General features: G+C 36.2%; 1 protein-coding gene across 1 annotated transcript; it reads left to right on the forward strand.

The window, feature by feature from the left end:
* Nucleotides 1–10905: 10905 nt before the first annotated feature.
* Nucleotides 10906–25618, forward strand: LOC141406795 (uncharacterized). The gene is made up of 2 exons (XM_073992836.1): nucleotides 10906–13384; nucleotides 23877–25618. The coding sequence occupies exon 2, from the start codon at nucleotides 23881–23883 to the stop codon at nucleotides 25138–25140; it is 1260 nt and encodes a 419-aa protein (XP_073848937.1). The 5' UTR covers nucleotides 10906–13384; nucleotides 23877–23880; the 3' UTR covers nucleotides 25141–25618.
* Nucleotides 25619–27769: the final 2151 nt, after the last annotated feature.

The following is a 27769-nucleotide window of genomic DNA, read 5'->3' on the forward strand; positions in this document are numbered from 1 at the left end:
CGTCCGATTTAACGGACGGTCTGTAAAACATACGATAATTTATAAATGACAAAAGTTGTTCTTGAAATGTTTTATTTATCTTACTACTATTCTGAAACAAACAAAAAGTATGAATAAAAGTCGCCAGGGAACTTCATGCATTAATGGATTAACTTGAGTTTTTCTCGAATCAAAGTAATATCGTTACCAAATATTCAAGGAAATATCGTTACCAAAACTTTTATTTATTTAATAAATAAAAACCATTTGACTTCTAGTCAAACAAAATATCAAAACGAAAATACTGCCTTCTTATTTCTCCTCTTTTTTCTTTTACATGGCGTTTACACAAGACAGACTGTCTGCAAATACAACTCTGATTTACTAATACATACAAACATTTGGCTAGTTGTCTCGGCACTGTCTGGTAATTTTCGTAGACAGTAAGCATGGACATTTTTGAACAAATGAAAACAAAACTATTTCAAATAACAAAAAAGACAACAGGACTGGGATGCAACAAAACAAAAACAAAATATGTGAACGGAAAACAAAAAGAAATCGATGATTTTCATTCATAATTTTACAACTGGTTTTGCAGTTGTCTGGACGCCTACGTCACACAGGCAAGTTTTGGGTTTTTGACCATCAATACATAACTGCCCTATCATGTGTAAACGCAGGGTTATTTACATTGACGTAAACATTTGGTCTCTTCGAACCGCGTATTGAGTCGGTGTTCTTGGTGCCTTTTGTTAATCGGTTCGTTTGCTCTCCTTTCACACCAAACAACATAACATCCATCCATCCATACATCAATCCATCCTACAGTCCACCCAACCATGGCAGAACAAGAAAAGGTAGCAGCAAAACCCAGCTGACTGAACTGGGCTGTAATGTTAGTGCCAAATTCCATACGACATTTTATATATTTATTTCTATGTTCGATGTATATTAGGGATATATAATTTTTGAAGAACAAATTTGTTCATAAAAAAACTATTTCCCATAAAAACTCCTTCATATCCTTGACATGTAACCTCCTCCAGGTCCAAACGACATGCTGCACACTAAAACACCGCTTATAGAGGCGGTACAATATTTGTTAATATGTGTGGTATTTTGTTAAACTTGAAAAGAATAAAGGCCTAATAAACATGTGCTTTTTTGTTTTCAAAACAAAGGTTCGAAACAGCTTCTCTTTTTTCAATGAATTACCAGCGACCCCAAACATTTTTGCAAGAATTCTACTTTCTGCGAGAAATTATACATTTAGTAGAATGATATGGAAACATTCAAATTGAAAATACAACGAGTTTTCATTCATGTTTTTCAAAATATTCAGTCATATGTGAAAAATTATTAGTTTTTTAAATTTATAGACTTTTCCTTATTTTGTACGTTGACACAAACGTTTACAAACAAAAACAAATTTCTATGTGGTTGTTGTTGAGTTGTATTTGTTGTAGTACTTACTTTACCTGGTTTGTTCTACCATGCACCCAACTATCAATCCATTCCTTTACACTTTTACCTCATCAACAAAACAGGTACGTAAAGTGTTCAAGTGATAATAGAAAAATACCTAAAAATCAAATTGAAAATTGAAAAATAACAACAATTGTTTGTGTCGAAATAGCTGTTTGGCCGTCTTACAACGCGTCGCGCATCCCCCCTACCGTAACAATCCATTTGTCGTGTGCCTTTACCACTTAATTACATACCTACAAGTGAAAAAGAAAAAAGTTCCAAACCAACAAAAAGGGATAAGTGACATTTATTTTTTGTTATTTTTTATCGTAAAAATACTCGGATTTTATCCTAAATTGTGGTGGAAAAGTGCACAAAATTAACCTTTTGTGGCCCGATGTTGCCTGTGGGCAATTAATTTTTCATGTTTGTGTATGCGTATTTCCCACACCGTTTGACATATTTATAAATACCCAGCTAGCATTTGGAAGACTGTTTTTTCAAACATCACATAGCGGAGTCTTTTTAGAGTCCTTTTGGTGATCAAAAACTGATTAAGTCGCTTGTATGATCAGAAAGGGACTCCCTGTAATGATTAAAAACAGGTTCAATTTTAAATACAACAACAAATGTGTAGCAATCATAAATAAATCATTGGTGTGTTTAAAATGTTATATTTTTTTATTTATTGTCACATATTAATCATCTGGAAGATTGAAAAATGCTTAATCAAAAAAGAGTCATGCAGGTGTTTGAAAAGTGATTATAATTATGTATCGTCTGATCATATTTTCAACAGTTAGGTGATTAAAAACTGATTCTTTTGTTTTATTTTTGTTTGGTTGTAAATAATTCTCATATACACTTTATACAAAACTTTGATATAAATGTAATGTATAATATTAAGAGTATAGACAAACACAACACATGTTCAGGTTTTGCCAAGTGAAATGAAGAAGCAGTATACTAACCACAGCACAACATAAAGTATAATTAAAAGACATAACAAAGCAGAAAAGACAACAAAACAAAGGTAAGAAACAAAAAAGAATAAAAAGAAAATTCTTTTAATTTATTTCGTCTAAGAAAACGACTCATAAATGTCTCCCAAAGACTCATAAACTAAAAAGACTCGGAAAAGAGTCCCAAATTAATCAAAAAATCACCAATAAATGATTGAAATACGACTCAAAAAAGACTTTATATACCACTCCGTGTGGAGTTATTTTTCCCCATTTTTTTTTCTCCCATCGGACGTCTCTCCAGGTGGTGGATAGGAGGACGCTCACCAGATATGGAGGGTACCGCAAAAATAAAATATGCGGGGCGAACCAAAAAAAAAAAAAAGGAAAAAAGGCAGCGTCTGACCAAAGGATTGGCGGCAGCAAACAGCGTCTGAACTCCAGGAGGAGCGGCTGAATGAAAGAAGGAAAACTATAAACCCTTTAGAAGGCAACGGGAAACCACTAAAGTAACAACCCTAGAAAATCATACAAATACAATGAATACAACAAATAACACACGGTCATCAGTCTCCGGCCAATCGAGGGTGCTAAGAATCCCCGGAGGTAAAACCAAATTAAATATCGGAACCTGGAATGTACGAAGTCTCTATGAAGCTGGAAAATTAGCTAATACGGTATCCGAAATGGACAGACTTAATATAGATATTCTTGGCGTATGTGAAACCTGGTGGCCAGACAGCGGCGATATATGTACTCGAAACGCTAAAATGTTCTATTCAGGAAATCTAACAAAAAATCACAGAAATGGCGTTGGAGTAATACTGAAACAAAATATAGCAAAATTTGTTAAAGGGGGATTCATCCCAAAATCTGACAGAGCTATGCTTATAGTACCACCGGATTGCTTTTGTACTTCACTGATTTAGTTAGGAGCAATGCTAATATTAATAAAAGCACTCTTGTGGTCTCTTTGGATCTTACTAAAGCCTTTAACTCGGTTTCACATCCCTTACTCGTTGCTAAACTCAAGAATGAGTTTGGATTTTCGGGAACAGCTTGTAACCTCGTTACCTCTTATTTGGTTGGGCGGTCTCAATTTGTTTCGTACAATGGAAGATCTTCGCAAAGTTTACCTCTTGCATGTGGATTACCGCAGGGATCTGTTTTAGGTCCTCTGCTTTTTATTCTTTATGTAAATAATCTTACTGAATCGGTTTGTGATGTGAATTGTACACCGCTTTTATTTGCCGATGATATTTTTCTTATTTTTAGTGGGGATAGGAGCTCTCTATCTAGTTTGGAAAGTACGGTTAATCACTATCTTTCTCTTGTTAAGGAGTGGTCGCTGAACAATGCTCTGACATTGAATCCTGCTAAGACCAAAGCCATTATGTTTGGTAGCCAGACACACGCAATCAACATTTTTCTTGACCAGTGCCCAGTAAGTATTGCGGATTGTCATAAGTTTCTGGGCATATTTGTTGATGATAAACTTTTGTTTAAACTTCGTCCAGCGAAGGGTGTATGGGACTTTAAGGAGGTTGTATTCAACAAATTTATTCGTACCGCCTTGGGTTAGAAAAAGGTTAGCTCATGCTCTTCCTATGCCACATATTAATTATGGTTTAGAGGTCTTTTCTGGGTCACTGGAACGGGTGTTTTTGATGTTGCAACGTACTGTAAATTCTATTGTGCGCTATGTTTATGGGATTAGACGTCGTGAGCATGTCTCGAACTATGTTAAGGACTTTTTGGGTGCGAATTTTAAGCACTTTGTGGCTAGTAAGGTATTATGTTTTTTCTATAAAGTTATTCGGAAGTTTTCCTGACGAACATGTTTGTTTTTAACTTGTTTTCTAGGAGTACTCAGATAATTATACCGAGGATATACAATTCTTGGTTTGAGAAATCTTTTGTGATACGAGTTGCTCGGATTTGGAATTATTTACCGTTGGAACTAAGAATATTTTCGCAGTCGAACAATGCGTTTCGATTGAAACTACTGAATCATTTTTTGTCTCCAAGCCCTCATATCTCATAGCATGATTCCGATGATCCTTGTTGTGAACGTATGTTTCGAGTACTCTACTTATTTGAGTGCGTTTTTTAATAAATCGCTTGTTGCTTTTCACATCATGTTTTATAATTTTTCACTTTTTTAGTTATGGCTGGGGAGCCAATCTTTTTCCTTTGCTTTAGAAATTAATAAATTTCTTTGCTTTTGTTAATTAATTGATGAATATAAATATATATAGATGTTAATTTAGTTTACTTTGAGCATAAAATGTTTTTGTAATACTATTTATTGGCCTTGAAGGCTTTAGTATTATTAAATGGATTAATAAATAAATAAAGCTGGAAACTAAACCAATAAATATAAATATCATGCAGGTATATGCTCCAACTGCCGACAAAAGCAAAGAAGAAATAGAAACTTTTTATAAAAACATTGAAGAGTTGTTGAAACTAACAAAGCCCCATGAAATTACTATTGTACAAGGTGATTTTAACTCAAAAATTGGCAGTGGGATTGTTCCCGGCATAACAGGGTCGTATGGACTAGGAGAACGAAATGAAAGAGGGGACCGCTTGATTCAGTTCTGCCAAGAATTCAACCTCAAAGTGACAAACACGATGTTTAGCCTTCCAGCGAGAAGATTATACACCTGGAAATCGCCACAAGATAGACCAGGAAACATCGTACGCAATCAAATAGATTACATATTAATAAATCGGCGCTTTAGCTCGTCGGTAGCAAAAACCTCAACATATCCTGGGGCAGATGTCCCATCAGATCATATACTTCTAATAATGAAGCTTAAGATAAAACTATCTACTACCAAGAAAAAGACTCGGAAAAAGCTAAACACGAAACTGCTAGGAGATCCACGAATTAAAGCGAGTATAAAAGAGAAGATAAACGAAGAACTATCTAATGTTGATAGAAACGATGTGGAAAACATGTGGGAAAGAACAAAAAATACTATGAAATCAATCTCCGAAAACAGCCTTGGCAAAAGCAATAAGCCAAACAAAAATGATTGGATGACAAATGAAATACTACTGTTCACAGATAATAGCCGATCAGACAGCAGCGAAGAGGTGCAATTGCAACATTCGCTATAGCATCACTTAAGGACAAAAAATCGCCGGGACCTGATGAGATTCCATCAGAAATATTAAAACTTATAGACTCTAACAATATTGAGCTACTAACAATACTTTTTAATACGATTTATGAAACAGGAATATATCCTCAAGATTGGCTAAAATCAACATTTGTAACCATACCCAAGAAAAGCTACGCCAAATCATGCAATGACTACAGACTAATAAGTCTAATGAGTCATGCTTTAAAAATATTTCTTAGGATAATACACAAGAGAATTTATCCAAAATGCGAAAAATACATGGGCATATCACAATTTGGGTTTAAAGAAGGTATGGGTACTCTTGAAGCCTTACTTTCCTTGCAAATTATAATTCAAAAATGCCGAGAAGTACAGAAAGATGTTTTCATATGCTTTGTCGACTATGAGAAAGCATTTGATACAGTGCAACACGACAAACTAATTGATATCCTTATCTCAATTGGGATTGACAGTAAAGAAGTCCGATGTATCAAAAATCTGTACTGGTATCAATCCGCACAAGTTACTATTGACGGAGACAACACAGAACCTATCCTAATATCAAGAGGCGTCAGACAAGGATGTATATTGTCTCCTTTGCTGTTTAATATATACTCTGAAAAAATTTTCGAAGAATCAATCAATAAAACTTCAAAAGGTATACTCATTGGTGGTAGATACATCAATAACATACGATACGCCGATGATACTACAATACTAGCTAATAGTATCTCAAATCTGCAAGAATTAATGGACAAATTGGTGACATGCAGCAACCAATATGGACTAAATATAAACACAAGAAAAACAAAATATATGGTTGTGAGCAGGAAGAATAGTCACAGCAATATTTCCCTTAAAATACAAAATTTCTCAATCGAAAGAGTCCGAAACATTAAATATCTCGGAATAACTTTAAATGACGAATGGGATTGCTCCAAGGAAATAAGAAGGCGTATTGAAATTGCTAGAGACTCGTTTTTCAAATACAAGAGAGTTCTGTCCAGCCATGATATAAATCTTGAAACTAAATGTAGATTTATAAATGCATATATATGGTCAACCTTACTATACGCTATGGAGGCATGGACCATAAAATCATTAGACGTGAAGAAATTAGAATCCTTCGAAATGTGGATCTACCGCCGAATTTTAAAAATTCCATGGACTGCCTTAGTTTCAAACAATGAAGTGCTTCGAAGAATGAATCGAAATAGAGAGATAATGATAAACATCAAAAGAAGAAAAACTGCCTACCTTGGACATATCATGAGGAATTCAAAATACAAGCTCTTGCAGGATATCATAAAATTAAGAATAGAAGGAAAAACTCCTAAAGGCCGAAAGGAATTGAGTTGGATTGCGAATATTCAAGAATGGACTGGAATACGAGACCTGGGACACCTACTTAGTGCTGCCAGAAACAGAGACATATTTGCCGATATTGTGAAAAATCTATGAATTTATTTGATTTTTTTATTTAAAATCCATTGTTCTTTGTAATTGTAATGGTCGCCAACATTCGTATGACGAATAGGCAAATAAAGAAGAAGAATAAAAGTAAAAAAGATTATAATTATAATAATAAGGGGAATAACAAGACTTATTCGTTTCGTTTTCTCTTCATGACTCTATCTTTTGCGTGCACAAAATGTTTTTGAAGAATGACGTTCATTTCCTTGTCATTACTCTTATATTTAAGATAGCAAATACCTGAAACCAAATATTTATGATCCTTTTTAATAACAATTTATATTTGTGCCATAAATATTATTAGAAAACACTTTTCTGCGCTAGGCTTGCAGTCGGTACCCTTCCAGCCAAATCATCAGTAAATACTTTGCAGACTGTGCTGGTCCATCACCGCCGGTTTTTGCAATAAACTCTTTCTAAAAATAGGAAATTGGTATGCATATTTTAAGTTAATTGATTAATTAGTTAAGTTAGTTCCTAAACGTCGCCATTTTCTACACTTACAAATTGTTTGAGTACTTTTTCGTCCTCCTGCACCAATCTTTTTATTTGGGCTTTTTCCGTTCTTATTTGTTTAGCTGACATTATCCTTTTTATTGAAAGTAAATATATTTTATAGGCAAATAAAAAAGAGAATATATTTGCTTACCCTTTTTGTGAAGATTGTAGAATAAATCTTGAACATTGTAGAATATATATTTTTTATTTTTATATTTCACTTTTAAATAAAATTATGTTCACTCCTTCACGAAACTTTTATAAATGAACAAAAATCAAACTCTTTGACATTTACTCCAAAGTTTTCAGTTTTAATCAGAATAATAATCACTTTTTAAACACCTGCATGACCCTTTTTTGATTAAGCATTTTCAATCTTCCAGATGATCAAAATGTGACCATAAATAACAAAAAAATTGTCATATTTTAAACACCTCAATGATTTATTTGTTGTTGTATTTTTAATGAAGGGAGAGAAGTCTCCCTTGTCCCGTATGGGATGTTGTGGAACAATGTTTTTTTTTTAATTTTTTTAATTAAACTCTTTTTAATCATTACAGGGAGTCACTTTCGAGTCCCTTTCTGATCATACAAGCGATTTGATCACCAATAGGACTCTAAAAAGACTCCTCAATGTGATTTTTGGAAAAACAGTCTTCCAAATGCTAGCTGGGATGGGTGTCGGTAGATTGATTTCAGAAGAATAAAAAAATGGAAAATACTTTTAAATAAATAGCTAGATTGGCGAAGTTATGCTTGTTTAATATAACTAGTCGAGTACAAATTTGGACATGACATATTTTAGGGATTTTATAAAATGCCGTTAAATGTCAAACGAATTGAATAATTGCAGCCAACATTTTTTGAAAAATCTTACTGAGATGTTGATCTAATAAATAAAAAAACAAACATGCAATTTACAGTTCCAATTAGTTGTTAAAAATTTTTGAAATTTGGAAGTTGCCTGTGGGCAACATTGGGCCATTGTGGTAATAAAGTGGTTACATTAGTGGAAGTCGAAAATGCTGGTTAGTGGTATTCAATGAAATACAAAGGGTAATTGGAACATTCGAAGTTGTGAAAAATGTTGTATTTATATTGTTATTCGAAGATTGGACTTGAATCAAGAGAAAATTGACACAGTTTTTGGTGAATATACATATTACATGTTATGAATTTGTATGATATCAAGCGAATATCTGTTCAAATATCGATGATGATAATTTTATGTATTGGATGAAGGTCAATATTATCAGGTTTAGAGTCTGCATATAAAATAGAAAATATTTTTCAAACGCTTCTACTCTGAAAAATGTCAATATGAGCATTTCAAATTATATGAACACCACCATATACGTCAAAATTGGCTAATTTGTGAACTATATATGATAGATATAGACCAATTTTCATTAAATTTCCATTAATTTTCTTCTAGAATTAAACAAACTCATCAGATTATACTTTTCCACATCATGAATAATGAGAAATATAACAATAATAAAAAGACTTAAGAAACAAACTTTGTTCATTTTTATAACAGCAATGGCCCGATGTTGCCCACAGGCAACATTTGGTACCTCCCTAACCGCAAGGAATTGATAAGAATTTTTTGCATAAAGGGCTTATTTTTGCGACAACTAATCATAATAAATATGAAAAAAAATTTTATCTCTACGGAAAAAAATTCGGGCTTCAAAGGGTTAAGTATAAATAGTCATTAACAAGTGCATTAAAATTATTGCAAAAAAATCATTCATTTCTATCCATTATTTGTGCACAAATTGAATTTAATTATCCACCAATTTAATTTGCACAAAAATCCCTTTCGCAAATGTCGATAAATGTCAAACTGTCCAGCAACCACAAAATATTTTGTGGTTGCCTGATAACTGACAAAAATGAACGGCCACACTGGCAAGCAACCGATTATTTGAGCAAAACTGACATTCAAAACTGATCGTATGTACCCCACTTTAAGTTAGTCGATGGTCAGACTAGCATGATTTCTTGAAACCAATTTCGTAAAAGTTTTTTTTTTCAAGTTTCGTTAGTGTCCACACACATTAACGTGAAATTTAAGATTTTTGTGTGTCCTCTTTATTTTACCATTCGCGTTTGTTGTGCTTTTCATACCAATAAAAACAAAACAAACATAAATAAACTAAAAAACAACACAAAATAATTAACATTAATAATTAAATTAATATTAATAGTTAAATGTGCGCTATTTCATTTGGTCTGATCCTTTACTTCTGAAAATGGTAAAACCGGCTAAAGTTGTAAACTGCTCCTATATGAATTGTATAGTGTCTGAAGTAAAGGAAAGCTTTTCGAGTAAAAAGTAGTACAATTTGAAGATTCTTGAACGTAAAGGAACAAAGGTATTAATTAAATGTTTTTAAATCTTGCAACGAATAACAAGAAGAGGCAACACAACAAACACAGAAAACCATGTACATGGGCTTCACTACTTCATATCCCTCGCCAGCGTTGTCAGTATTGGGGATTTTTCCCCAAATTGGGGAATTTTTTCTGAAATGGGGAAAAATAATTCGACTTGGGGAATTGCGGAATTTGTGGGGAAATTTTGAAAAATGCTTGGGGATTTTTGAGGAAATTCTTTTTTGAGTAATTGTTTCAGATTATCTGAACCTTTTTTAATAGTAGCGCTCGCATAACGCACAAATAACATGCGTCATATACTAAATGGTCACACTTGTGATAATTTATAACAGCTTTGAAGTGTTATCATGCGGTTCGGCAATTGGCCGTGTACTAGAACAATGGGTTGAATTGAAATACCATTTTTCCATCATTTCAACTGCTGAAGGGGACTTAACTGCACAAATGATTTCTGGGGCTGGCTTCTTGATCTATGAAAATTTGAAACGAAAAATATTTTCTTTCACATCTCACATTTTCATTGAAACAGAATTGAGCCTTTGGATTGATAAGCTATGATGAAATTAAACCAATTATAAAAGAGATAAATATGCTTAATCTCAGTTTTCAAAGCGTTAAAATGGAACCGGGAACGGCTTATAATAAACTGCACTCGAATTTTAAACCATCTATAACTGTCACTATAAAGTGGGCTACACACGATCAGTTTTGACTGACAGTTTTGCTCAAATAATCGGTTGCTTGATACTGTGGACGTTCATTTTTGCCAGTCATCAGTCACCACAAAATATTTTGCATATTTACCATTGGCAGCCACGGATCTAGGCTTTACTTTTGAAAAATAAAACTAGCAAAAATTCTATTTTTAAAAAATGGGCGCCACCGTGGTGCAATGGTATGCACACCCGCCTTGCACGCTGAAGGTCGTGGGTTCGATTCCCCGGCCAAGAAACATCAAATTTTCAACGGTGGCTAAATACCCCTCAGCATTGTTGGCGACCTTTCCAGTGTATTTCAGCCATGTAAAACTTTTCTACAAGTGGTGTCTTAAGACACGCCGCACAGTGTTGCCGCTTCCATACAAAAGTAGACAAAAAAAGAAGGAGTTGACCTAGGTCGATGAATTTTTGCACAAGTACTTATAAGGGCATAGGAATGAAAAGTTACAACTTTGGTCCATATCGGTTCAGATTTGGATATAGCCCCCATATATATCTTTCTCCGATTTTGCTATAACCCGGGCATTTTTGATCCAATAGCCTTCAAATTTAATATGTAATATTTTCTTATGCTTCCGAGTAGTTTCACCGATTTTCGGTTCAGATTTGGATATAGCTCCCATATATATCATTCCCCGATTTTGCTATAAATCGCTCAATTTTTGATGAATAGTCAGTCTTCAAATTTAACATGGGATGTTTCCTCAGGCCACTGTTCATTTTTACCGATTTTGATTTTATATCGCAAAAATCGGTACAGATTTGGATATAGCCTCCATATACATATATCTTTCACCGATTTTGCTATAAATCGATCAATTTTTGAAACATAGCCTTCAAATTTAACATGGGATGTTTTCTTAAGGCCTTTTCCAGTTTCACCTATTTGGACAAAAATCGGCTTAGATTTGGATATAGCTCTCATGTATATTTTCACCAAACACACAATTTATGTGAGATATTGGTTAAATAAGAAAATATGACGTAATTATCCGTACTTTAGTGACATCGGGCGAAATTATATATCGAAGCCATATTCAAACCTGAAACGATATGGCCCAACCAAGGTCAACGGTAAAACTGAACAGGGGCCTGAGGAACATCTCTTGTTAAATTTGAAGGCTATTCATCAAAATTTGAGCGAATTATAGCAAAATCGGAGGAAGATATATATGGGGGCTATATCCAAATCTGAACCGATTTTTGTGAAAATCGGTGTAGTTATTCAGGGTCCTAAGCAAATAACACTTACAATTCGATCAAAATTGAACAAGTTGTAGCAAAATCGGTAAAAGATATATATGGGGGCTATATCAAATCTGAACCGATATATCTCAGAAGATTGCAGGGATGGGCAGAATGTTTTTACACATTTCGCTTCGGAAGATATGTCCAATTAACGGAAATCAAGAGCCAAGATGGCAATAGGTGGCAATCAAAAGATATACTCTACCAAATATTAAGAATTTATATTTTTTATCAAATTTAAATTTTTTATTCTTGATAACGGTACTTTGCCCATGTGCAGTTGATGTCAACTTTTTGTACTAAAATTTCATATTTATAGCGCACCCCTCAAATCCCCATCCAAAACTTTTAATATTATCAACAAACTTTTCAGAAAATGTTATTTTAAATGTCGTCTAACTTTCATATAATTATCGCTTTAGATTACCTGGGAAGTATTTTTCATATTTAAAGAGCTATAACTTCATTATGGGCGCACATATCGACAAAATTCTTTAAGATTCGTTGTATCAGATGTGTTAACTGTAAGAAAAAAATATAAACATATGTAAAAGTTAACAACACTGTGCGCCGTTCGGACTCGGCAATAAACTGTAGGTCCCATATCGTTGAGCTAATATGAATCGGGGTGCACTCATTGATATGAGAGAAGTCTCCCTTGTCCCATCTGCGATGTTTGTGGAACAATTATATTTGCATATAATTTGTCGCAAGATAAAGTAGGCATCATAGAAAAAATAGAAATTGCTAACTCAGCAAACGCATTTTTTGAGTTATGCCACTCTTTGAGTAAATGAGCGATGTGTAGAAAGAGTTTTTCTATTATGAACTATATTAAAAGCAGAAGAATAGATACTTTACTAATGCGAAACCAATTTTATTGAATTTCAATGTACAAATTTGAATGAAGTACAAACTTTTTGTTGCCGTTTTACTTATGTTGACTTATGTAAAATAAAATGCATGAAACGAATTTCAATAGTAAAATAGAGCTACTGTTTAACTCAGAATTTTAATTGGTTTAATTTACCTTTGTAGCTTTCCACATTCATTGTGTTTGAAACAAAGCGTCTTTAATTCTATCCTCGTTACAATCTGCATACTCCTATTTTATTACAACTGAACTGTCAAAATGCAGATTCTAACGAGTATCGAATTACCGCCAACGCCACCTTTCAATATTATTGTTGTCACTCATCTCTCGCCTACCAACCAAACCAGGTAATCTGTCTACCCTCTCTTTATAATTTTTACTTATTTCCCTCAATAAAGCAACTGCTTTTTATTTTGAATTAATATCTAAAACGTTCGTGTTTTATTTATTTATTTTCACGCAATTTCGGCGTAAACATTGGTCCTATCGAGCCTGGATACGAGCTTTGCAATTTTTCTAATTGGTTTTTGGTTCTCGTTTTCTCGCAGCTTAATCATCATTAACATCAACAACACCATTATCAACTTCATCATCATATTCATCTCTATTTACATCAACAAACAGGTAGGTCAGTGCAGTGATCTTTTTAATTTGTGAGCTCGCGAAAAAATAACAAAAAAATCGTAAACAAAAAAAATATATTTCTTTAAATATTTTTTACAACAACAAAAAATATCGACCGCTTTACAACGCGTCGCGTATCCCTTTTTTGTGCCTCCGTCTATCGTTCGATTGTTTATTAGTCGCGGACGGACGTATTAGTGATCAGTGAAAAAAGAAAAAAAAATCTAAAAATTATTTGCAAAATTAATATTTCAAAAAGTGCAATTTTTACTGTTGAGTGGAATAAAATATTTTAATAATTTATTTAAATTGATTTGGTGGTGTAATATTCATTTAAAGTGCTAATTATTTATTAAAATAATAATAAATATTTCATTTATTTCCACTCACTCTAGTGTTCATTTGTTTGCCTAATAAGAACTCAAAAGACACCACACAAAATACCCCAAATAATTTTTTCGCTTATTCCCTTTTTTCGCTGGTCAATAATACACAATTATATTTACATATTTACGCGTAAACATACGTACGCTTGGCGGTCAATCGTTCGTCTATCGTTTAGCCATACACACACGCTAGCTACATACATACCATTGGTATAGGCAACCGTCGCTTGCCTATTATAAACATACATACGTTTTGTTATTTCGTTTCTCTTTTATTACGTGTGCGCTACACCAATCGGTTCGGTCGATTGTGGTTAGTTAATACGTTTGTTATAAAGGAGAAAATATTTTTTGCTAATTATATTAGTAGTGTGTGTGTGTATAGTGAACGAATATTGGAAAAAATTAAATATCGTGCACCCTACAGTCCGCATTGGTCGACATTTTTATCGGTTCGTATAAATAATAATTTTTCATATTATTTTATATTGAACTAAATATTTTTTGGAAAATTATTGATATTTTCGCTTTTTTTTTATATATTTTTATTGATCTTTTTATATATTATTATATACAAATATTTTAATATTTCGTGCGATTTAGCAAATTTTGGTACTTTTTCTTGATTTTTCGTGGGAAATAAGTTTGGTGTTTGGGAATCTTTGTGACATTTCGGTCATTTTGTTGGAAAATTGAGCAATATCTATCGTTTTTTTCACAAATTGTCGATTTTTGGGGAATTTTGAGCGGTTTTGACAATTTTTATTCGAATTTTTGTTGAAATTTTGTGCCATTTCTATAATTTTGTTGGAAAATTATAGGCATTTTCGGAACTTATTGATTTTTTTGGAAATTTCTAGTTAACATTTGTGCTATTTCGAGCAATTTGTTGATATTTGAGAGAAATTTCGCAAAAAATTGCTATTTCGTGCAACTGAAGTTCGGATATTTTGGTCGATTTTAATTCTTTTCTAGAAGAAATTGGTTTCTTTGTTAAGAATTAGGTCGTTTTTCGTATAAAATTTTAATCGTTTCGAGATTTTCGTTGATTATAAATCATTTTTTGGACTTTGATCAAGAAAAATTTGGTTTTTTTGGAGAATTTTTGGAAAACTTTTTTAATTTTCTTGTGCGTGTGTTAAATAAAATTTACAAATATGCCATTCAGTCCCTTGGAAAGTTTTATCAGAGTTTCTGATGCCTTCGTTAGATTCGTGGAAAATATTCGGGCAATGAAACATGAGGAAATTAACCTCTGTGCGTTAGAAGTTCGTAGCGTCGAATTGGAAAAGGTTTGGAGAGATACTCAGGATAAGTTTAATTCGTGTATGCTCTATTTGGAAGCGTCTGAGGATACAACTAAAGATATGATTGAGTCCGCTGATCACAAATATGAGGTCGTGCATCAGGAATATATGAAATGTTTAACAAATTTAAATGTTCAACTGTCGGAATTACGAGGTTCTAGGAAGTCTTTGAACTCTTCTCGTTGTAGTTCAGTACTTTCGCTAGCTTCGCAGCATCCCTGTGATACTCCAAAAGTATTACAGTCTAACGATGCAGCAGCAGGTAAAACGAGCTCTTCTACTCATACTTTTAAGGAAGTAAGTGTCACTAGCTCCCCAATATCGAGTATTGGGAATCCTAGTGGTCGTCAGAGTTTTATAGATCCACCTAATAATGACAGTTTTCATAATCTAGCATTACAATTTCAATCGTGGCCCACGTTTAGGGACCTTTTTAGCGCGGTGTATATAAAAAATTCGCGTTTGAGCGATATAGAGCGCCTTTGTCATCTCGTGCGCAAAACTAGTGGAGAAGCTCGAGAAATTGTCTCGAAATTTCCATTGACACACCGCAGTTTCGATCTAGCGTGGAATGCTTTAAAGGATAATTATGATAATCCTCGGTTACTCGTCCATAACCAATTGAAAACACTTTTCGCTTTGCCAGTCCTCCAGAATGAGTCTAGTTCGGGTTTGAAGACAATACAACGCGGAATTAATGGTTGTTTGTCAGCGATGTAAATTTACGACATTCCTACAGAAAATTGGGATCCATTTTTGGTATTTATTTGTCTTCAGCGGTTACCAAAAATTACGCAAACCCTGTGGGAACAAAGCGTTAAAGATAAATCGGCTATTTCACTTTGGGAGGATTTAGATAGCTTCTTAACGGAACGAATTCGAACACTAATGTGTCTACATGATATGAGGGGTAGTGAACAGGCAACAAAATCGAACGTCAGGAAGGTCCAGACTCATTTAATTAAATCTGCTTCCTCAAATAACCCTCCGTCTCCACAAAAAACCGATTGTATTCTGTGCCCAAAACATAGTCATCAACTTTTTGAATGTCCTCGGTTCAAAAATATGTCGATCTCCAGCCGGTTTTCTATTGTTAAACGTCGTCGCTTATGTGTCAATTGTTTGCGAAAGGGACACGAGGTTAAAACTTGCATAAGTAAGTTTCGGTGTTCTAAATGTAGTGGAACACATCACACGTTGTTACATAGAAATGATTCTTCTCCTAAAAAGTCAGCCCCGGTTCCAAATTCGTCTAACAGAAATCCAAACAACGTCGAAAATAGGCCTTCTAACTCCTCAATCGAACCTTCTCTTCCTTCCACTTCGGCAGGTAACCCCCGACAAGTCTTCCACGCAGCTCAAAATAAATCTGTGCTTTTAGGAACAGCGATGGTAAATTTGATTCATTGTGGTATCTCGTACCCAGCTAGGGCTCTGATAGACCCCGCTTCGAAATCTTCGTTTTTGTCTGAGCGGCTTCAGAATCGCCTTAAACTTCCAGTTTCTTCTACGAATGTTAGTATTTCGGGCGTTAATTGTGCAATTTCGGCAAATTCTCGCAAAGTTTGTTCTATTCAAATTGGAAGTCCATGCGATCCTTCGGTTTTGTTATCAACGAACGCGTTAGTATTGCCACTAATTTCGGGAAGTTTACCATCCTTTACTGTCTCTTCAGATTTTAGGTCGCAAATACCAAATATTCGTTTGGCGGACGTCAATTTATTTGATTCTCGTCCCGTAGATCTGCTGCTCGGTGCAGATTTATATCCTAAGATCTTGTTAGAGGGATGTCGTTCCATTATATCGGGAACTTTGCTAGCACAAAATACTGTTTTCGGTTGGCTTGTCACTGGGCCAATTCTATCGTCGGAAATTAGAACCTTTGCTACGACAATTAATATTGAGGAAGAGGACTCTCTTAATAAAACTTTGTTGCGATTCTGGGAATTGGAAGAAACTCCTAAACGGAAAATGTTATCCCCATCTGACCGCATTTGTGAAGAAAATTTTGTTCGAACCACTCGTAGATCCTCTGACGGTAGATTTATTGTAACCCTGCCCTTGCGAACTGAGTTAGGAGTAAACGGGTATTTGGGGGAATCTCGTGGTAATGTCCTCAAGCAATTCCTTCGGAATGAGGCGTCCTTATTGAAAAAACCGGATGTAAAAGTCACATATGATAAGGTTCTGACTGAATATTTAGAGCTCGACCATATGAAGTCAGTTTCTGCTGCCAATACTAGCACCCTTTCGTGTTATTTGCCTCACCATCCGGTCATAAACCTCGAAAAACAGACAACAAAATTGCGGGTCGTATTTAACGCCTCGAATAAAACTTCTAACGGGAACAGTCTGAACGACATTCTACATGTCGGGCCCACTTTGCAGCTCGACCTTGTACTTTTAATACTTCGTTGGCGAGTATTTAAGTTCGTTTTCAATTCAGACATAACCCAAATGTATCGGCAGATTCGCGTTGACCCTCAGCACACTTCGCTTCAAAGAATCCTCTATCGGGACTCGCCAACTAAACCCGTTCAAGATTTCGAATTAGAAACAGTGACTTTCGGTTTGAATTGCGCCCCTTATCTAGCAATTAGAACATTGTTGCAACTGGCGGACGAAACAGAAACTCAGTATCCCCTAGCAGCGCATATATTGCGAAAATCCATGTATGTGGATGATGTATTGGCAGGAGCTCATGACCTTGAGACCGCGTTGACAGCTAGGGATCAACTTATTTCGGCACTTTCTTCTGCAAAGTTTGAGCTTAGAAAGTGGACGGCCAATGATAAGACTATTTTGAATCGTTTCCCTCCAGAACATTTGGTAGATGCGCAATTATTGTCATTCGTGGAAGCTAGTAGTTCGAAACCTCTTGGTATCAGGTGGAATGCTAGGTTGGATTCTTTTTATTTCGATGTCAAACCCATAGAAAAGAAGGCTAGTTATACTAAACGGGAAGTTCTGTCCGCAATAGCTAAGTTGTTCGACCCTGTTGGTTGGTTAGGGCCAGTTATTGTCACGGCAAAAATGATTATGCAAAAGGTCTGGCTAGATCAAATCGGTTGGGACGGTCCCCTTGTAGAGGCCACTTATTTGGAGTGGCGTAAATTCGTAGAGACGTATCATAAAGTAAATACGATACAAATTCCACGTTGGATTCGATATACTCCACAGTGTTCGGCGGAATTACACGTATTTTCAGATGCCTCGATTAAGGCATACGCGGGGGTAGTATATATTCGAATTGAGGTCCCAGGTCAGAATGTGTTCGTGCATTTGTTGTCTAGTAAGACCAAAGTGGCCCCAATTAAATCAATTTCGCTCCCTCGTTTAGAGCTTTGTGGTGCGGTTTTAGCGTCGGAACTGTTAAAAGTCATCGTCAAGGAGATCGACATTGAATTTCGTCAGGTGTATTGTTGGACGGATTCAACTATTGTTTTGTCTTGGCTTCGAAAAACCCCCTCTACCTGGACCACTTTTGTTGCAAATCGAGTCTGTAGAATTCAAGAAAATGTTGGAAACCATAATTGGTATCATGTTCGGTCGGAAGATAATCCTGCGGACCTAGGAAGTCGTGGTGTACCTCCATCAGACTTAGCTACTAGTCCCCTTTGGTGGCATGGGCCATGCTGGCTCAGCCAAGATAAATCGAATTGGGCTATTCGTGACCTAACTCCACTTGAGACTGACATTGAAATGCGTTCGGTGCAGTGTCATTTCTCATTCTTTACGTCGACTTATACTGATATTCTGGATAGGTATTCGTCTTTTGGTGAATTTTGTAGAAGACTCTTTTCTGTGTAAATAGAGTCAGGTAGATTTCTTTGTAAGCATGTCGTCTAAGAATCTATGTCTAAAAATAATCAACTGTCGGCCATAAATAATGGAACAAATGTCGTACCCAAAATAGTAAAGATAGCGAAGGGTCGATAATAAAATATGTATTTTCCATTATCGGCGCAACGTGTGTGTGCACGGCGTCATAATGTATTTATAGATGCAGCGTGCATTTCTAATGTGCGTCCAAACGGAATGTATGTGTATGTGTGTTATTGTTAGATGTAAGATTTAGTTTTAAGGTAGAATGTAAATAAAGAATGAGTCTCTCTAAAGCAACGAAACGAACAACATCGCTAACGCGGGTGTTTTCATTCTCTTAGGTTATTTTTCCTTTAGTTTCTTGGGTGCATTTGTGATGAGACTAGGAGTCGTCTCATCATTTGGTGACCCCGACGTGATAGGCTCGCGGTTTCAAAAAAAATGAAATTTGTGTAGTTTATTCGTGTTAAGTGTAGTGACGTGGTAGGCTCACATTTTCAAAGAAAAAAAAGTGTGTTAGTTTGCGCGTAGTGTTATAACGTAATAGGCGCGTAGTTAAAAGTGACTACGTTAGGTTTATTCGTTAGGTTATAGAAAGGCGCACAGTCGAAGCAAAGATTGTGTTAGGCCAATTTTTATAGCTACTAATAATAAAATAAATAAAGTGACAAAAAGTGTATTACGTGAAAATGAATTTTCAAGATTTCATCCAACATCAAAGGGTGTTGGGCGAATACATTGTTTCGCTTTATTTCGAACTGAGCAAAATTGCTCAGAAAAGTGTAACCAGGGAAACAAGGGAAAAGTTGTTTAAAGTTGGTAGTTCCTTCACGGAAGCAAGAAGGGATTTTTTAGACAATGATAGGGAGCTCCGCGATATGGGAAAATTTCCATATGAAATGCATAGCATATTCGCCTCAGGTGTGCGATATGCAATAAAAAAGTTCGACTATTTAGATCGTCAGATTAGAATAGATTTGGGCTTAGAATCAAATAGGGATTCGTCGGAGTTGCGAATTCTTTCTAGATATAAATATATAGCTGAGATGGACAGCTTAAGTCCATTGGAACAGTATGAAAAAAGAAACATACTGCGCCATTCAGAAACATTAAAAGGAGGTTTAATTAGAGAGTTTGAATACTCATTAAATGCGCTGGAGACTGAGATAAGGAATGAGTTTCTAAGTGTAGAAGATGTCAAAGACAGATATGATATTGCGTCATCAGTACTGATGCAATATTTGAATGAGTTTCCTAAAGAGGATAATCTCGTAGAAAATTTCAACTTTTTACAAATTTGGTACCGCATGGTGAGATTTGGGAAAAGTTCTAGAGTAGCACCTAAAGAGGTGAAAGTAAAAGATTATGAAGAAATCAATGGGAAATGGGTTCCCAAGATAAATACTAGAGAGGTAGATAGTAATTCAATTAGAAAAATTGAGCAGAGTTTTCCAGGTAGTATAGACTCTCAACAGCGGAGTGTTGAAGAAACTTCGGAAACTAAGAATGAAAACGTATGCGGTGATGTTTCGCGAATGTTGAAAGTTAAAGTAAATCAATTATTGGACGAAAATAAAAAACTTAATTCCAATTTGGAGTACAAATCCAAGGACTGGCAAGTTGCTGAAGAAAAGGCTCGAAAGTATGAGTCCCGAGCTGCTGACCTTAGCGTGAAGTATCAAGCAGCAGATGCTGATCGAAAAAAGGCTGTGGAAAAACTTGGTGAAGTGCAGAAAGAATCGGAGTGTCTACGAAAACAATTGGACGAAGCTCGTAAATATTTAAACGCTGAATCTATGATCCGTACTGAGTTGCAAAACCGCATTCAAAGTCTACGCGATGAACTCACGTTTAAGGAGCAGAACCATTTGCGAGAAATTGATGAAATGTATTCTAGCCACCAACATGAAATCAGTGTGGTGGATGAGCGTCTTTGTAAACAATATGAGACCATATTACAACAGTCGTTGCAAGAGTTGCGTGAACAACACGAAGGAAAAATGCGTAAAATGAAAATGCAGTACGAGCAAAAGATTAAGGATCTCCAAGCAGAAGCCAATCGTGAGTCCGTTGCAGCTTCACGTGCTATCGAAGAATTAGATGTCTCTCATCAAAATATTGAAAGCCTGTATATTCGCATTAGTAAGTTGGAATCTACAAATGCTGCATTGAATGGCCGAAATTATGATTTGGAAAAATTGCTCGCCAATGAAAGAAGACGCCACGCTTCTGAGATTGCCAAAGTGGACGCTGAATTACAACAGCTACAAGAAAGTGCTGTCTACGAAAAACTATTGTATGACGAAGAAGTTAGTAGCCAAACGGAATGGGCTGTAACTAGCAGAGAATATGACATCGAAATTTCCAAAGGTGATCCTAAAGCAAGGGTACAACAGAAATGTACCAATGAAGTGCAAATCGATGGCGGTGCTACCGTATCTCAAAGGTTTGTAACGGATACAGCACAAGAACCACCAACAAAAATAATGATGAAGCCACGAAAATGGAAAAGTGGAGAAAACATAAAGACAACACTATATAATGCCAATGAAGAAGTTGCCGGTGCAGATCGTGTCAAGCGTAGAATTATACGTCATGTGTCCAATCATCGTATAATTAATGAAGAAAGTTCTAGTGCCGAGAAGAATCCTCCAAGAAGAAAATGGATTTACCACGTCTTTCATCGAGGGAAAAGAAGTCATAATCCATACTGGTTGCTGAAGGTGTTGGGTGCCATCACCTAGAATTAAGTCATTATAAGTCTTTATATGTTGTTTATTATTAACTTAGAAAATAAGTAATGAAAAATATTACATTATGATAAGGATTATGATAATATTCCTCTTTAGTAAAAAATAACATACATACATTTTAGTTAAAGAATTAGATTGCTTAAGACCAGAAACTGTTTAGTTCTGTATCTAAATTAGTCTATGTAAATGGAGTCAGATAGCAAGCAATGTTCAATGTCCTGTCCTAACAGTTAAAAGATTAGGATCTTTTAAGGCGGGGAGAATGGTGAATTTTGTAGAAGACTCTTTTCTGTGTAAATAGAGTCAGGTAGATTTCTTTGTAAGCATGTCGTCTAAGAATCTATGTCTAAAAATAATCAACTGTCGGCCATAAATAATGGAACAAATGTCGTACCCAAAATAGTAAAGATAGCGAAGGGTCGATAATAAAATATGTATTTTCCATTATCGGCGCAACGTGTGTGTGCACGGCGTCATAATGTATTTATAGATGCAGCGTGCATTTCTAATGTGCGTCCAAACGGAATGTATGTGTATGTGTGTTATTGTTTGATGTAAGATTTAGTTTTAAGGTAGAATGTAAATAAAGAATGAGTCTCTCTAAAGCAACGAAACGAACAACATCGCTAACGCGGGTGTTTTCATTCTCTTAGGTTATTTTTCCTTTAGTTTCTTGGGTGCATTTGTGATGAGACTAGGAGTCGTCTCATCATCTTTTACAATGGGGATTCGTGCTGTAGCTTATATGTTTAGGTTCGTTCGTCAGACCAACTCTCGGTACCGAGGTAGATATACTTACCCTTCGAAAAGAATTACCGCTTCGGAATTCAATGAGGTTCGGATGCTCTTAATAATAAATACTCAAAAAGTCCATTTTGCAAATGAGTACAAAAGTTTGATGGATAATAAACCAGTGTCAACGTCGAGTTGTTTAGCCCCTCTAAATCCCGTCCTTGATGAACATGGTGTCATGCGCATGAATGGTCGTTTAGCGCAATCACCCACACTTTCGAACTCGGAGAGCTGTCCGATTATTCTCCCCTATAGAAGTAGGTTCGTTAGACTTCTGGTGGAATATGTTCACATTAAGTGCGTTCATGGCGGACTGCAACTGATGTTGCGGATTTTGCGAACGGAATATTGGATTCCAAGAGTTAAAAATTTGATACGTGCGGTTGTTCGTAACTGCAAGGTGTGTCTTGTCGATAAAAAGAGACATTGTAGTCAAATTATGGCAGCTCTTCCGCCGGAAAGAACTATAGTCGATAGGGCGTTTATTACTACTGGTGTGGACTTTGCTGGCCCTTTTGAGGTCAAATCGTTTACTGGTAGGGCTTGTAAAATTACAAAAGGATACGTTTGTGTATTCGTTTGCTTCGCGACTAAGGCTATTCATTTGGAGGCAGTGTCGGATTTGTCGACTGCCAATTTCATGGCCGCATTACATAGGTTTATAGCTCGTCGAGGTTGTCCACGAACTATATTTTCCGATAATGGCACAAATTTCGTAGGCGCTTCGCGTGAACTAAGGAAAGATTTTATTCGCTTTATTCGAGATAGCTGTGATTCGGCCTCTGATGCTCTTGTACATCAAGGTTTATCGTGGAAATTCATTCCAGCTGGTGCACCACATATGGGTGGTCTCTGGGAAGCTGGAGTTAAAAGCTTCAAACTGCATTTTCGGAAGCATTGTCGAAATCTTCGTTTCACTTTTGAGGAATTAGCGACAGTTTTAGCTCGAATAGAGGCTTGCCTTAACTCGCGTCCAATATGTCCTATGTCTGACGATCCGCAAGAATTAGTTTCCTTAACACCCGGTCATTTCTTAATTGGCGCGCCGTTACTTTCTCCTCCTGAACCCTTTATATCTGAACAACCGATATCGCTCGTGAATCGGTATAGAAAATTTCAAGCGCTCGCTCATTTGTTTTGTGATAGGTGGAAGGAGGAATATCTTAAAAATTTGCATATGAGGTACAAATGGAAGTTCCCAGAAAGAGAAGTACAAAGCGATGATTTAGTCGTGGTTCGGCACGAGAATCTCCCTCCGACCTCGTGGAAGTTAGGTCGTGTTGACAAAGTTTATCCGGGAGTCGACGGACACGTTAGAGTCGTGGACGTACGAACGGCAAACGGCGTTGTAAAGCGGCCGGTTACTAAGTTGGTCATTCTGACCGACCAAGCGTCGAATGAAGAAAATTAAAACGTTTTCTTTCCTTAGTAAAATGGACGCCACAAATATGTACGGTATCGACCTAATCAATGAAATCGATGATGTTCTGGAAAAGATGGATGGTAATAACAATATATCACAGACTGAGATCGCTACAAAAAACATCGAGGATTTAGTGCAGCCCATCGCTGCGGTTAAATTAACGGAATCGGTGGCGGAATCCGTAACTGCGGAGTCGCGTGCCTTGCCGATCTCCACCCATCATTCAACCGAATCCGTACCTGCGGGTTCGAGCAACGTACGATCTGAATCCGTAAATGCGGAAGATCAACAGGTCAGGGTAGAATCCATAACTGTGGGTTCTTCGTCAGTCCCTGCATCTCTCGTTCAACCAGCTAGTCGCGTTAGATCGGAGATGGAGTCCGTAACTGCGGGCTCGTCAGGCTCCTCGGTCATAAGTCGCCATTCTTGTCGCGTTTGCAATCGCAGGCACTTGATTAGTACGTGCAAAGAGTTTCTGGCCATGACAGTACAAGAGCGCATAGAAGTCATTGAAGCACATCGGGACTGCACACGTTGTCTAGCCAAATGGCATGAAGCCAAGGAATGTCACAGCAAAAAATCTTGCGTGAAATGTAGGGGTAGACACAACACTCTGCTACATTCGGAGTCAGAACATATCGACGCTATAAACAAAAGGTCGGTCCGTTCTCGCAATTCTGTAAGAACTGGTCCGTATCCTAGTCCTTCATTTCGTCCGAGAGTTAGTTCTATACCCAGTTCGTCTGTGGATCATCGTCAGGTCTCTCATTTCGTTGGTAACTCTCTTGGGTCACTAACATTTCAAACGGTCTCGACCATATCCCCGAGCCTTATAGTCCGCCTTCAGAATGTCATACCATCGATTCCAATTCGGGCAGTGTTAGATCCGTGTGGAAGACAAAGCCGAATATGTTCTTCGATGGTGTCCGATTTGAGATTACCCACATCTAACCTCGATGGAAACATGTTCTGCCGCATTACGGTGGCATCGAACTACGATCCCTCCCAGCGTATTTCTGTAATGGCTAAAGTGACAGACCTCCGTCATGTGTTCACACCTTCCGAGCCGATTCCACAAAGCGTCAAAGAATCATTTTTGGGTTTACCCCTGGCAGATCCGTGTTTCTACACCCCTGGTCGCGTGGCGTTGGTGTTCGGTCCCGACGTGTATGCGAAAGTCGTCACTAATCGAGTGCAAGCGATGCCGGGACTACCTGTGGCCCATTACACTATATTTGAATGGGTATTATCGGGCGTATGCTATACCTAATTTATCCTTGTTAAACTTTGGAAAAAAATAAATACTTTAATCAAATGAATAAATATGAATTGCTCACTCAAACTGCACTGTCCACCTTATTTATTATCGTCCATTTAACATGTAGTCTTAAGTAGTTCATAATGTTACAACATTAATAATGTTGCAAGGTGGCCGCCAATGTTTAACTCAGAATTTTAATTGGTTTAATTTACCTTTGTAGCTTTCCACATTCATTGTGTTTGAAACAAAGCGTCTTTAATTCTATCCTCGTTACAATCTGCATACTCCTATTTTATTACAACTGAACTGTCAAAATGCAGATTCTAACGAGTATCGAATTACCGCCAACGCCACCTTTCAATATTATTGTTGTCACTCATCTCTCGCCTACCAACCAAACCAGGTAATCTGTCTACCCTCTCTTTATAATTTTTACTTATTTCCCTCAATAAAGCAACTGCTTTTTATTTTGAATTAATATCTAAAACGTTCGTGTTTTATTTATTTATTTTCACGCAATTTCGGCGTATACAGCTACTTTTATTTTATTTTTTTATTTTATTTTTTATTTATTTGTTAAAAAAATATGTTTGGGGATTTTTTTTGGGACATTTCAATAAAATCTGGGGAATTTTGGGGAAAATTTTTGGAGAGGCTGAAAAATACTGGCAACGCTGCCCCTCCCCTATAAACTTGACGTCGCCATGTTGAAATCGTGCTAGTCTGACCATCGATTTAGTTTGGTTATTTGCAAGCGATCGACATACATTCGTTTATACGTACAAATGCTCATAAACATATCGTCGCTCATATCATGTTTTGTTGGGCTTTTGTTTTTAAAATAAAACAAACAAACATACAAACAATAACGTTCTGTCAAAGTTAAATTTTTTCAACTTACAAAAAGTATACGCTCGACGTATTTCGGTAGTTCTCATAAGAATACATGTGTTTTACTTTTTTCACCACACGCCCTGGGTATACGGACGTATATAGGTATGGGCCAAAGAAAAAAACACCACTCAGCTGGTGGTCATTCAAATAGTCGATGAACTTTATTTGGACAAAGCACACAACCAGATTTTCTCGACGATTTAGGATCGTTGGAAATACGAGAAGGTTGAGAGGGTGCCGAGGAATCTGCATTAGTATAATGCGATTGTGCTTTTGTAGTTGTGGGCTTTGCGTCATTTCCGCGGATGTCGTGAATACACATGAGCGTTTGAATCCGCTCCGACAAAAACGCATCTAAATCTATCCACGAGGACAAGGAAGATTTATTTTTCACACTTTGTTCCCATAAGGTTTGTGTGAGCTTAGGAAGCCTTTGCAGGCACATGAACAATATTATCGGATCCCAATTATCCGTCGAAATATCATAAATGGACATTGCCGACAGGCATCCATTTATGCCGCGTTGTAAGGATTTCAAATTCGCACAAATTTCACTATCAAGAACAGGAAGAGAGAAAAGGATTTTTAATTGATTGTGTACTATAACACGAGGATTGTCGTAAGTGTCCTTCAAAGATTTCCATCGCACGGTGGTAGTGCGAGATTATGAACGCTATCACTGGGAATTTCATCAAAACCAAGACTCCTAAAAGACGAAGTATTAGGAGGATCAACCTGGGTTCCCACTTCACGTGAAGCCTGAGTAGAAGTACTAAGGTTACCTCTCGCTTCTAGTGGACTAGCAACCGATTGTTGCGCTGAAGAGGCAACCGAATCGTTTATTATAGAGTTCAAAGGATTTCTACGCGATCTTTTAAGTTGGCCTAACTGACGCCTAATAGCGGACAAACATCTCAAGTGAGTCTGATAAGCAACATAATACTTACTATCGACCGAATCAATATCCTCCTTTTTCGTATCAACGGAAGACATCAAAAAATCAAGACACTTTCCAAACATTTCATGTGTCTCTGCCCATAACTTTTTAACTTCTTCCTTAAGAACCTCTAACCCATATTCGTCTAACTCTTCAGGTTTAAGAGCACTTTAATGAGATTCGAATGTTACCATAGCATCCGAGGCTCTGATAAAAAGGTACAATGAAGTGACTGGCATTTTGAATTATCAAAAATTCAACTAAAATCCTAAAAAATCACTCAAAAGAAAGTTCAAAAGGGAAAAAATCACAAAAAGTTTGCTAAACTTGCAAAAATAGTTTAGAATTCGTACTGAATTTCCAAAAACTAATTCAAAACTCACTATAGAGTCACGAAAATACCTGAAAATGGATTAAAATCTCACAAACACGTAACTATTTTCACTAGAAAGCGGTTTAGAAATACTTAATTTGTATCTAAACGCACGAGCTTTCATAAGTTCCACCAAAGGAATGCAGAAAATATCAAAAAAATCGAAGAAGTTTTCGTCAAAAAATTAAAAATTGCGTAGAAATTCAGAATATTTTAAATAATACTCAAAAAAATCGAAAAAAAAAATCAACAAGGATGGAATATAAATAAAAATCTATACTTATAAAAGAGTTGAGTAATGATGACTCACTGACTGACTGACTGATTTATAATCAACGCCCAGGCTAAACGGCTGGAGCTAGAACCTTGAAATTTTGAGGGAGTGTCACTCTTGGTCCCAAGTTGTCAGATAAGGCTGGATTTTTGGAAATTCG

The sequence above is a fragment of the Musca autumnalis genome, unplaced genomic scaffold (assembly GCF_047663935.1).
Source record: "Musca autumnalis isolate F117 unplaced genomic scaffold, ASM4766393v1 scaffold_1, whole genome shotgun sequence".
Taxonomy (NCBI): Eukaryota; Metazoa; Arthropoda; class Insecta; order Diptera; family Muscidae; genus Musca; species Musca autumnalis.